Here is a 14,022-nt window from a genome sequence, read left to right on the forward strand (position 1 = left end):
TTTGGACATTCTAATCACATTCTAATCACATTCTAAGCACTGTTGTATTGTGCTGTTTCGTGGCAGATTTGATATTTGGAAATGAAAATAGAGTATTCTTGGGCACAGTTTGCACCGGGAGTGATGAATTTATCCAAGTCGAAAATGCCAACCATTCCTGTCCCTGGGGCTTTTAAAACCATTTATATTGGAGTTGTGAATTGTTATGTCATTGCAGTTGGGAAGGGCTTGTTGCTCTTATTTTCCATGGCGAATGTTTGGAATATGTTGTCCGCTGTTTTAACTCCATAAACATCTTCTAAGAACCCCTAACTGTCTTCTTACTGTTATGTTTTGCAGCTGTGTTCTATTTCCATGTTTGCTTTGCTCTGACATCCTTGTAAGTTTCCTGGATGTCTATTCAGCTCGGGGAACTCCTTCAACCTTTGCTGTAGAGGATTTTCAGAGAGTTTCTTTGTAGAGCAAATCGTCTTCTTCTTTGTGAATATCACCACTCTTTGCGAATAGCTTTATAAAAAGAGTTTGGGTGCAGATTCTGGGCACAAAACCACACATAGGATTGGTATGGCTTCTTGCAAAGACACCATAAAGATGATTCATAGAATCCCTACAGTGCAGAAGGAGGCCATTCATTTCTGACTATTTTGGATTATAATTTTTAGTCTACGTTTGCTAATTCTGGATATATATTTTGAATTTTCAGTATTTTGCTTTTGAGGAAGTTTGATTTGTCCTTTATTGAAATGCTGCTGAACAAATGCGCCCTCCCTAACCAACAATTTGCTTCACTTTCATTTTCTGAAATATTGATTTTATTTTTAAACTAACATGCTTGATTCTTGATCATTGGTGTTTCTGAATCTCAGATTATGTTGAACTTGATCATTCTGTGATTCCTATCCTCCTAGGGTGCCAGAAGTTTCATATCATCCATGGAATTTGGGTCACTTCATTCCAAAGACAAATGCACAGTCACGCGTGACATTTGCTAATATAGACTCAAAATGATGTGGATTTTCCCAGTTTATATTTGGTTGATTGAAGTCACCAATTAAAATAATTTTGCTGATTTCACACACAGGATTTCTTTGTAGCGCAAATCATCTTCCTTGTATATTAACGATCTAGATGACGGGACTGGGAGCATTCTGGCCAAGTTTGCCGATGATACAAAGATAGGTGGAGGGGCAGGTAGTATTGAGGAGGTGGGGAGGCTGCAGAAAGATTTAGACAGTTTAGGAGAGTGGTCCAAGAAGTGGCTGATGAAATTCAACGTGGGCAAGTGCGAGGTCGTACACTTTGGAAAAAAGAATAGAGGCATGGACTATTTTCTAAACGGTGACAAAATTCATAATGCTAAAGTGCAAAGGGACTTGGGAGTCCTAGTCCAGGATTCTCTAAAGGTAAACTTGCAGGTTGAGTCCGTAATTAAGAAAGCAAATGTAATGTTGTCATTTATCTCAAGAGGCTTGGAATACAAAAGCAGGGATGTACTTCTGAGGCTTTATAAAGCACTGGTTAGGCCCCATTTGGAGTACTGTGAGCAATTTTGGGCCCCACACCTCAGGAAGGACATACTGGCACTGGAGCGGGTCCAGCGGAGATTCACACGGATGATCCCAGGAATGGTAGGCCTGACATACGATGAACGTCTGAGGATCGTGGGATTATATTCATTGGAGTTTAGGAGGTTGAGGGGAGATCTGATAGAAACTTACAAGATAATGAACGGCTTAGATAGGATGGACGTAGGGAAGTTGTTTCCATTAACAGGGGAGACTAGGACGCGGGGGCACAGCCTTAGAATAAAAGGGAGTCACTTTAGAACAGAGATGAGGAGAAATTTCTTCAGCCAGAGAGTGGTGGGTCTGTGGAATTCATTGCCACAGAGGGCTGTGGAGGCCGAGACGTTGAGCGTCTTCAAGACAGAAATTGATAAATTCTTGATTTCTCGAGGAATTAAGGGCTATGGGGAGAGAGCGGGTAAATGGAGTTGAAATCAACCATGATTGAATGGTGGAGTGGACTCGATGGGCCGAATGGCCTTACTTCCGCTCCTATGTCTTATGGTCTTATGGTCTTATATCACCACTCTCTGCGAACAGCTTTATAAAAAGAGTTTGGGTGCAGATTCCAGGCACAAAACCACACATAGATTGGTATAGCTTCTTTTCAAAGACACCATAAAGATGATTAATAGAATCTCTACAGAAGGAAGCCATTGAGCTCATCGCGTCTGAACCAACTGTCTGAAAGAGCATCTGAACCAGGCTCGGCTTTGGATGGCTGTTCACCTGCTCTATGGGAATGTGCATAATCTATACTAAACTATACTTACCTGGGTGATTTGGAATTTGTGCACTTTTGTCTTTTCTAACTACTCAGGCCAAAAAGTAAATTGACCTTTGAATCACATACTATTCCTGTTTTGATAACTTATTAGGAACTGGTAATTCTATTTAGCTTAAAAAGATCGGAAAATTTGATTTAAAAAAAAATTAACTCCTCATCCAGGTTTGAATATGGACCGCTCCAAATTGCACTTACTCCATGGAGATCCAGAAGTGCAGGACTGGATGGACATCACGAATCAGGTGGTGCTGGAATTCACTCACTTGTATGCTGTTTTTGAAGTTAACCATTTCTCGTGGTAAGATTTTGCAAAGTTTCACTGTAGCTATTCATTTTTTGGACTCTGACAGTTTTTGGACATCCCCTCCTCCTTGGCGATGAGAGAGAGCCAAGCAGGTTCTCTTGTGGTCACATTGGGTCTAACCTGACATCCCTTGTGTTGGGAGATTGGAATTAAGTTGACCCTTCCTTGCGATCTTTGTGGTCAATGCATGAGTTAGGCAGCTCAGTAGTCTTCCAAAATCCTATTGATGATTAACTAGTTAACCTAGTTTATTGAGAGGATTTGGAGCGGTAAACCTGTCATTGGGAGCTGGAATTTTTCCCCACTTCATGCTGGATAATTTTTAAATGAAACAAAGCCCTAACTGACCTGCAGAGGGAAGTTTACCAGTGAATTATGCTGTACTGAATGTAGACTCCAGAAGTATTTATGTGCAAACTCAGAAGCCTTTAGCCTTGGTTAAGTTGGCTCTGGGCAAAGGTTTACTGGGCTTAGCTGAGCGCTGGGTGTCTGTGTACAGTGGGAACTCCATATGGAATAGATTGAAATTTCTGCAGTGGAATTCTCAGTCATTGGTTTGGAAACTCTTAAGCAGGATGATCATTTCCAAATGTGTCTTGTCAGCCAGCTAACCAAGGAATAATTGACCAATAGAATCTTCTGGAATGTAATATAAATTATTTTGTTAAAGGGGTCCTCTTAGCTCTCCAACTCCAAAAGTCATTGGAAAAATGAAAATGTCAATGTTAGAAGCCATTTCAGCTAAATATCATTGAACATAGTTCTGTTTCACTGTCTTCAATATGAGTAGCTGCCCAGGAATGCAGACTGAACATAACTTGGACATAGGAGCCCTATTCTTATCGGGAAGGGAACTGATTTGTTTAGCCCATGACTGTAATTAAGTAAAATTCATCGCTGTTCTGAACATGTTAAAGAAAAGTAGCTGGTCCTAACGTAAAATATCTTAAAATTTAAACTATGTCTTGACTAAAGTTGACTAGAATTTCCGAAGCAGAAAACACCATCAATAGCAATGGGTGGGGTTAAGAAACTAAGCCAGTTGATTTATTTCCAGGAAAGTTTGATGACTGCAATGCAAAATATGTGCTTGATATTTGTGCTTTACCTGTTTTCATTGGATAATTAATGCTGCATGCTTTCTCGAGTTATTTTTGGCCTTTTATGCCTGCATAAGCAGCATTAACTACATTTCAAAAGGATCTCAGTTAATGTGAGGCACTTTGAGACATCTGCAGAGGAGGGAAACTTAATCCCTAAGAATGTGTGGGTGGAGCAGCAAAAATGTTAGATTTTTTAACTGAGAATGTAACTATTCATGCAACAGAACTAACAAACAAAGCTCATCTTATAGAATCCCTACAGTGCAGAAGAGGCCATTTGTCCCATCAAGTGTGCACCAACTCTCTGACAAAGTAACTTACCCAGGCCCACTCCCCTGCTCTATAACCCTACACATTTCCCAGGGCTAATCTATCTAACCTACACATCATGGGACACTAAGGGGCAATTTAGCATGGCCAGTGTACCTAACCTGCACATCTTTGGACTGTGGGAGGAAACCGAAGCACCTGGAGGAAACCCACGCAGACACAGGGAGAATGTGCAAATTCCACAGTCACCCAAGGCCGAATTGCACCTTGGTCCCTGGCGCTGTGAAGCAACAGTACTAACCACTGTGCCACCGTACCGCCCTAATCTTCCTTGACCTGAAGCACAGTGCATTCGTAGGCTGAGTTTGCCCAGTCAGCTGGTGGCAAACATCTGCGGCCTCCAACAGGAAAACCTGCTGGACGCACATTATCAGTAGCCAGATCATTCCAGGGCACTATCAGAGACATATCCAGGATAACCCCATTGGCAGCGTAATGATGGATTGCTTTGCCAGAACTGGCAATTAGTTCAATTTCCCCTGTAACGATAGTAGCCAGAATGAGGGGCACATGGATTCACTCCTTGGCTGGATTCCCACAGGTGCAGGATACCACCAACTGTGTAAACGTGGCATTCCGAGAACTACCACAGCAAGCAGGTGTTTGTATGAACTGCAAGGGATATCCATCCATCAATATGCAGCTGGCATGCAAGCACTAAAGGAGGTTCATGCAGATCTGCATCAGATCAGGGTGTGGCACAGTGGAACAGTGGTTAGTACTGCTGCTCACAGCGTCAAGGACTTGGATTCAATTACCAGCTTGGGTCACTGTCTGTGTGGAGTTTGCATATTCTCCCCCTGTCTGCGTGGGTTTCCTCCCACAGTCCAAAAGATGTGTGGGTTAGATTGATTGGCCATACTAAATTGACCCGAGTGTCAGGGAGATTAGCTAGGGTAAATATATAGGGTTACGGGACGAGGGCCTGGGTGGGAATGTGGTCGGTGCAGACTCGATGGGCCAAATGGCCTCCTTCTGCACTGTAGGAATTCTAAGATTCACTGGATGCTTTGATGATGGCTCCATGTGGTGATATTCAAACATTCCAGAACTTTCATTACAGGGAGCAGCCATGAGAGCTCATAGGAGACAATGGGAGGGATTTTGCGCTCCTGATTTCGAGGGGGGTGGAATCGGTAGTGGCAGTGGGAAATCCCGCGGGAGTCTCCAAACGCATTTCACGCTGGTGGAATTTCCTTTTCTCTACCCGCTCTGATGATGTAACAGAAATCCCGGCGTTGAGCGTCAAGATCCCCAATTGAATACATTTGATTATAATTATTAGGCCATTAGGCCTGATTGTTCCCCTCCCACCCCGTTGGTGGAAATCACCATAGGTTCGCCATGATATGCGCCTGGCAAGCAGAGGCATATAGGTGAGTACAATCGCCAGAGGGGAGAGGCTCATGCACAGATAGCATCAGGGCAGTGCCAGCGTGTGTTCCATGGTGCGGGCTGGGTGCATGTTCAGGTGGGGATTCTGTGGGGGGAGGTTTGTTGAAGCGGGGGAGTTCTATTTTCAATTTTTTTAATCAGGGAGCCCTTAAGTTGCTGGCAGGGTGGGTTCAATCAGTGTCCGCCCTGCCAGCGCCCACCCAAGGGATGTCCACATCAGTCATGGTTCGTGAGACCCATGAGGAATCCCAGCAGTAAAGCATTGCAGCCACATATAATCATGTGTTTCATAGAGGAAGCTTTTAGAAGGTTGAACATGTGCTTACGATGCCTGGATAGGTCTGGATGTGCCCTTCAGTACTCGCCATTTAGTCTGTTAGAATAGTAATGGAATATTGCATGTGCCTGACCATTCCGCAGTAGAGAGCATTGCATGTGGGGGAGGACATTGGGGATTGTCACTCACCATTGACTGTGGAGAATATAGAGGAGGAAATAATTTAAATGGGGCACTCGTCACCAGACTAATTGCTACCAAGGATAAAAGCAAATTACTGCGGATACTGGAATCTGAAACCAAAAGAGAAAATGCTGGAAAACCTCAGCAGGTCGGGCAGCATCTGTAAGGAGAGAAAAGAGCTGACGTTTCAAGTCCACTTGATCCTTTGACAAAGCTTTGACAAAGGGTCATCTGGACTCGAAACATCAACACTTTTCTCTCCTTACAGGTGCTGCCAGAGCTGCTGAGATTTTCCAGCATTTTCTCTTTTGGTAATTGCTACCAAGGATGTTCTAATATCGTGATGCAGTCATTCTGTTAAATTGGGATTTTTGTTACATAACATACTTTCCAGTTTCTATATGTCTGATAAATAGTGCCTTTGTCCATCCAGTGTCAAAGATCTTTGAATTGCATGGTTTCACCCAGTACTTGTGAACAAAATATGCTGTTCCATTTTATTACTTCTGGGAATTTCAGATTAGCGCCTATTAGTAGCTGCACTGAATATAATGAGCCAAACAGTAAAGCACAGAGTTCCAATTTACAAATGTTTGTCTCAAAGCAGGAAATAGTCATCTGATTTGAAATTCCCCCTGTTTTTTTAAACTTGTTGACAAGGTGTGAGTATTGCTGGCAAGGCCAGCATTTGTTGCCCACCCGAAATTGACCTTGGGACAGTGGTGGTGGTGAACCATCTTTTTGAACCGCTGCACTCCATGTGTTGCAAGTACGCCCACAGTTCTGGATGGAGGGAATTCCAGTGAGAACAAGGGAGCAGCGCAATAGTTCCAAGTCATAATGGTATATGACTTGGAGGGGAATTTGCAAGTGATGGTGTTCCCATGTATCTGCTGCCTTTGTCCTTCTTATAGAATCATAGAATCCTACTGTGCAGAAGGAGGCCATTCGGTCCATCTAGTCTGCACCGCCCACAATCTCACCCAGGCCCTATCCCCATAACCCCATGCATTTACCCTAGCTAGTCCCCCTGACACGAAGGAGCATTTTAACATTGCCAATCCACCTAACCCGCACTGTGGGAGGAAACGGGAGCAGCCGGAGGAGACTCACGCAGACACGGGGAGAATGTGCAAACTCCACATAGACAGTGCCCCAAGTTGGGAATCGAACCCGGTCCTGGCGCTCTGAGTCAGCAGTGCTAACCACTGTGCCATCGTGCCGCCCAAGTGGTAGAGTTTGCAGGTTTGGAAGGTGGTTTTGAAGAGGCTTGGTGAGTTGCTGGAGTATATCTAGTATATGGTACTTAGTATCTAGTGTATGGTACTTACTGCTGACACTGTATAGTGGTGGTGGAGGAACTGAATGTTAATGGTGGTCGTTGGTGGACTGATCAAGTAGATTGCTTTAGCCTAGATGTTGGTGGATGGTAAAACTGAGATTGGCATAATGATTTCCCCTCGTGCACCCTCGCCTCTAGGTGTCATACCTGTGCTGTTGAACCTCAGAATCTGTGGCCCAGTTCCATCAAATCCCCATATAACACGCAATGCTCATAAACCTGCACTGTTGCAACTAAATGCTTGGTCCAAGCTGTGTCTGCTCATGGCTTCATCAAACTTCAGAGCCAACCAACAATATTGAAAAGCTTTCAGCAATCCAACATTGTCCTGTCTAATCCCATTTTAGTTCAAATAGTCTCCTTATGATCCAGCTGCAGCCAGAGGTGATGGATCAGGCTGCAGCTGGAGGAGGATGCAGTAGCAATGTTGGGATCAGGGTTCTGGTCAAGTCAGGAACTGTTCGGGGAATTAAAAGTCTTTCCTGTCGTGGAGAATCCTGCGTTTTAAATTAAATACCGGGCTGTATTTTATTTTAATCATGGGTGCTTTGTTTATATCTCAAACAATAAAGGTCTCTGCTGAGAAAACCTCACAATGTTTAACTAATGTTTAGGATGTCTTAAATTCATTCTCCCACTGGGCCTGTCACTAATCCCTCCCCATCATACTAAAACCTCAAACCCTATACCTTCTTACCACCGTTTTCTCCCTCATCGTCACCCTAACTCTCCTGTGCAATCTTCCATCATCATCACTGAACACCGAATTCTCTCTAATCACAACTCTCCTCTTCCTTCAGCCCCTCACCTTCCTGCTTTGTGCTGTCATTCAATCCAACTCCCACTTCACCCCACGTTCTCCGCGAATGGAAGAAATAACTTCAGTTATTGTTCAAGAGCACTTCACAGACAATGAATTCTTTTTTTTTGGTGATCACTTTTACATAAGCAAACGAGGTGTCAATTTTCAGCCCAAAACGTTTTCCACAAGTGAAATATGTGACCTTGCTGTCAGTTAGTGCAGGGTTATTGACCTTCTGAGGTGACAGTGTTAAACATGTGTCCCAACTTCCTGCCTCATGGCACATCCACTATCACTTGCCAACATAAACACAACTTCCTGCTTCACGCAAATACTCTTAAGTACAAAATTCTACAAATGTTTTTGTTATATTTGCATACAAAATCCATACAAATGTATTTCTTTTGTATAATATTACCGCATATGAATTACACACATACACACACACTGTATTTACATAACAAGTATATAGAGATTTCAATGATACTATTTCAAATACTTCACTTATAGTTAAATGAGCAACTCCTGTGTCCTTTATTCCTGAGCCTCTGTGTTTGAAAGAGCTTGGTTCAAGGCCCAGTCAAGGATGTATAAGTAAAAAGTTAAAAGTTTATTTATTAGTCACAAGTAGGCTTACATTAACACTAATGAAGTTACTGTGAAAGTATAACCAGAACTAGCATTTTACTGCAGTAGTGTGGGAGTGCTGCATTATTGCAGGAGCCATTTTCTTTTGGATGAGACATTAAACCAAGACCTCACCTGATTTCTCATTTGGACATGAAAGATGCTATGGCGCCATTTGAAGAACACGCGAGTTCCTTCCAGTATCCTGACTAATATTTACCTGAACTAACATCACCAAAATTAATTGATTGGCCATTATTCTCATTGCTATTTCTGGGATCTTGCTGTGTACAAATTGGCTGCCAAGTTTGCTGATATAACGGTGTCTACACTTCAAAAATATTTATTGGCCATAAAATGCTTTGGGGCATTTTGAAGGTATGGGGGGGGTGGTTATATAAACAAAAGTAGTAATTCTACAAGTATATAAATGTTTCAATTTTACAATTACACTTTATTTTCTATTCTATTAATTTAAGTTCTATCTAATTTCTCTTTGCTACTTCCTCCATTTTAGATGTTATAATTTTAAACCAATATTCCTTATCACAATATCTAGAATATTCCATTACTAAAATGCTTTCTTCCTATTCTTTCATATTTTACATGCTGTACAGATGTGCACAAAATTGTAGAACCCAAGCCTGTAAAATATCAACCCTACACTGCCACAGTGCTCGAATAAGAAATTTCTTCACCCAGAGAGTGGTCAGCCCACGGAATTCGCCACCACAGAAAGTGGTTGAGGCCAAAACATTGAATGTTTTCAAGAAGCAGTTAGATATAGCCCTTGGGGTGAAGGGGGGAAATCAAAGGATATGGGGGGGAAGGTGGCATCAGGCTATTGAGTTAGAGGATCAGCCATGATCATAATGAATGGTGGAGCAGGCTCGAAAGGCCAAATGGCCTCCTCCTGCTCCTTTTTTATATGTTTCTAAGACAGTTTAACTTATTCAGTTGCTATAAATCAGTTGTTCTGTAATTTAACCAAAATAGTGAATTAAAAAACTGACTCACCATCAGCCAAACCACAGGAAGTCTGTTAGTAAAATATGTGTGTGTCCACAGACTTTCTGGCCAATCTCACTTTACACGTCACACACTATTGAAAACAAGGTCCTGTACCACACTCTTTACAAAGATGTATGAAGGACAAAGGCAATGCCCACCCCAACACACACAATAACAGAGCTACAATATCTGCAGGTATCAAAACTGACCTTCCTACATATAAAGCCTGAGTTTTGATCTTCAGCCTTACAGGCAAGCAACATTTGAATAAACTCAACTAGTGTTTACTGAACATCAATTAGACTTAATACTTTTAAAGCAATTACTTTTCCAAAATTATACTTTATTCATAAAATTTGTCGAAGCACATTATGTAACAGTTCAAATTTGACATAAAATGCAATACAGGACAGTTTATTTCAATACAGTACATGACGTACCTCACTACACTTTCCATTACAGGTTATATTTACATTTACATTCCATGTCAAACATTCTATAAACATACAGCCTGAGGGGTTTTACACCATTTTCAGTGCCTCGCTATGTTAAGGTTGGGGGGCGGGGTGGGGGTTGGGGGGGGGGGGGGGGGGGGGGGGGGGAGGGAGGAAAAGAAGCAGTGGGGTTTAAATTGTGGCTTTTCTCCATTGAGCCTTTGTGGCAGCTGCCCAGACATCAGTGGGGGTGATTTTGAGCCTGCCCTCTCCATCTCCCTCTCCAAATGATCAAAATCCAGAGAGCGCGATTCATACTGGCGAGTTTCTGAGTTCCAATCTTGAGTTCCAATCTGAGTTCCACCCCTCACCGGTGGAGTGGCATGAAACATGTCGCAGAACTGCAGAAAGCTTATTTTAATACATTAGCTTGTCATTGGCAAGCACTCTCTATAGGTCTTGCCCTCCCCTCACTGGACATTCAGCAAGTGCCGGCGTGATGTCACACCAGCACCATTTACAACAAGTCTACATAAGGCTGATCCTGATGCCTTCACCTCTGAGGGGGGAATTCAGAGGTGTGCGCTCAGGCAGCCAGCACCCACCGCAGGGTGCACTGCTCAGGGGGGACCGGAAACACAGATACGTTCAGCTTGGAGGTGGGGGTTCCAGAATCATCATTTCAGGGAGAGGAATCACTTGAAGGCCTTACATTCCCTTCATGTGGGGAGGGCAGGGCGGGGGGCGGGAACCTAGCTTTAAAGGTATTGTGGAGGTTGGTATGCAGGCAGCGCTTCCCGTGTCCTCCATCCTGCCTTCCTGTTCATATCGCAGCTGAGGTTGTCTCCTGGAGTAGAGTAGAGTGTATCCTGCCTGTGCTTCATTCCACCCAGCATCCTTGTGAGGCCCCCCAACCTCCGAAAAGTGCCGCGCTGCCTTCTTGCCTGTCATCTCGTTGTGGAACAAGTGCTGAGGAGCGCTGGTGAGCCGTTTATATGGAGTTCTCCAGTGCTTGCAGCGGTTAAGCCATTGCAGGGTGGGTGAATCAGAGGGAACACGCCACTAGAGCAGTGTGAAACTCGTGGGCCTAAAAGTTATGAGGCATAACCATTCAGGTTCCTGGACCATTGGGACCTCTTTAGGGGCAGGGGTGATCTGTATACAAAAAACGGGTGGAACTTGAATCACAGGGGGACCAATATCCTGGCCGGTAGGTTGGCTAAGGCTACTGGGGAGAATTTAAACTAGATAGGTTGTGGGGAGGGGAGCTAGAAGAGTTGACTAGGATCAAGGAACTAATTGATGGGGGGGAGGATGCAGGGGTAAGGGGAATTACAAAATTAATGGTAGAGGAGAGGGTGCAAGTGAATGAAGGCGGTAATTTAGATAAGGGAGTAGAGGGAGAGGGTGTTCGCGACTCATCAAAGCGGGTCCAGATAAAAGCTGGAATAAGGACACTTTGCCTGAATGCACGAAGCATTCGGAACAAGGTAAATGAGTTGATGGTGCAAATCAGCACGAGTGGGTACGATCTAGTGGCCATTACAGAAACGTGGCTGAAAGGTGACCAGGACTGGGAGATGAATATCCAGGGGTATCAGGCGTTTAGGAAGAATAGACAGGAAGGAAAAGGTGGTGGGGTCGCGCTATTAATAAGAGATAATATCAGGGTAGTACTGAGGGATGACATAGGCTCTGAGGAACAAAACGTGGAATCATTATGGGTAGAGATGAGGAATAGTAGAGGGAGAAAGACACTAGTAGGTGTGGTATATAGGCCCCCAAATAATAATGTTGAGGTAGGGAGGGCTATAAACAAGCAGATAAGGGATGCGTGTAAAAACGGAACGGCAATAATCATGGGGGACTTCAACATGCACATTGACTGGCAGACTCAAGTCGGTAAGGGTGGAATGGAGGAAGAGTTCTTAGAATGCTGTCGGGATAGTTTCCTTGAACAGCATGTTACGGAACCGACGAGGGAACGAGCTATTTTGGATCTGGTATTGTGTAACGAGGTAGGTAGAATTAAGGATCTTATTGTGAAGGACCCTCTTGGGTCTAGTGACCACAATATGGTCGAATTTCTGATTCAGATGGAAGAGGAGAAAGTTTGGTCCCAAACCAGTATCCTCTGTTTGAACAGAGGGAAATATGATAGGATGAGGGATGAATTGGCTAAGGTAGACTGGGAGAGCAGGCTGGCAGGTAGGATAGCTGAGGAACAGTGGAGGATTTTTAAGGAGATCCTTTTCAGTTCTCAGCAAAAATATATTCCAGCAAAAAACAAGGATTGTAAGAAAAGGGAGAACCAGCCGTGGATAACGAAGGAAATAAAGGAGAGTATTAAAATAAAAACAGCTGCGTACAGAGTGGCCAAAAATAGTGGAGAAACAAGTGATTGGGAAAAATTTAAGAAACAACAAAGAGAGACTAAGAAAGCGATAAAGAAAGGAAGGATAGACTATGAAGCTAGGCTAGCAATTAATATAAAAAATGATAGTAAAAGTTTTTATAAATATATAAAAAGGAATAGAGTGGCTAGAGTAAATGTTGGACCCTTGGAGGACGAGAGGGGGGAGTTAATAGTGGGAAATGAGGATATGGCTGAGTCTTTAAATAAGTTTTTTGTGTCGGTCTTCACGGTGGAGGTCACAAATAGTTTGCCAAATATTAACGATAGAGGGTTGGCAGCAGGAGAAATACTTAATACAATTAATGTTACCAGAGAGGCAGTGCTGGGTAGACTAATGGGACTGAAGGTGGATAAGTCCCCGGGTCCGGATGGAATGCATCCCAGGGTATTGAAAGAAATGTCAGAGGTAATAGTGGATGCGTTAGTGATTATTTATCAAAACTCGTTGCATTCTGGGGTAGTGCCGGTTGATTGGAAAACGGCTAATGTTACGCCGCTGTTTAAAAAAGGAAGGAGACAAAAGGCGGGTAACTATAGGCCGGTCAGCTTAACGTCTGTAGTAGGGAAAATGCTGGAATCCATTATTAAAGAGGAGATAGCAGGGCATCTGGATAGAAATGGTTCGATCAATCAGACGCAGCATGGATTCATGAGGGGAAAGTCGTGCTTGACGAACATGTTGGATTTTTATGAAGATGTGACTAGGGCGGTTGATGGAGGAGAACCGGTGGATGCGGTGTTTTTGGATTTCCAAAAGGCGTTTGATAAGGTGCCCCATAAAAGGCTACTGAAGAAGATTAGGGCACACGGAGTTGGGGGTAGTGTGTTAAAGTGGATTGGGGACTGGCTATCCGACAGGAAGCAAAGAGTCGGAATAAATGGGTGTTTTTCCGGTTGGAGGAAGGTAACTAGTGGCGTGCCGCAGGGATCGGTACTCGGGCCGCAACTATTTACCATTTATATAGATGATCTGGAGGAGGGGACGGAGTGTAGGGTAACGAAGTTTGCAGACGACACAAAGATAAGTGGAAAAGTGAATCGTGTGGAGGACGGAGAAGATCTGCAGAGAGATTTGGACAGGCTGAGTGAGTGGGCGAGGATATGGCAAATGGAGTATAACGTTGAGAAATGCGAGGTTATACACTTTGGAGGAAATAATAACAAATGGGATTACTATCTCAATGGAAACAAATTAAAACATGCTACCGTGCAAAGGGACCTGGGGGTCCTTGTGCATGAGACACAAAAGCCCAGTCTGCAGGTACAACAGGTGATCAAGAAGGCAAATGGGATGTTGGCCTATATTGCGAAGGGGATAGAATATAAAAGCAGGGATGTCTTGATGCACCTGTACAGGGCATTGGTGAGGCCGCAGCTGGAATACTGTGTGCAGTATTGGTCCCCTTATATGAGGAAGGATATATTGGCATTGGAGGGAGTGCAGAG

At 43.6% G+C, this 14,022-nt stretch overlaps 1 protein-coding gene across 2 annotated transcripts in view; it reads left to right on the forward strand.

Annotated features, from left to right (window-relative positions):
- pidd1 (p53-induced death domain protein 1) overlaps window positions 1–14,022 on the forward strand; it is a 76,552-nt gene that overhangs the window by 26,893 nt on the left and 35,637 nt on the right. For both annotated transcript variants that reach the window (XM_078220460.1, XM_078220461.1), the window contains exon 10: window positions 2,515–2,650. In XM_078220460.1, the coding sequence (XP_078076586.1) occupies window positions 2,515–2,650 (136 nt within the window). The remainder of the gene's footprint in view (window positions 1–2,514; window positions 2,651–14,022) is intronic.

Source organism: Mustelus asterias, chromosome 9 (assembly GCF_964213995.1).
Source record: "Mustelus asterias chromosome 9, sMusAst1.hap1.1, whole genome shotgun sequence".
Lineage (NCBI taxonomy): Eukaryota > Metazoa > Chordata > Chondrichthyes > Carcharhiniformes > Triakidae > Mustelus > Mustelus asterias.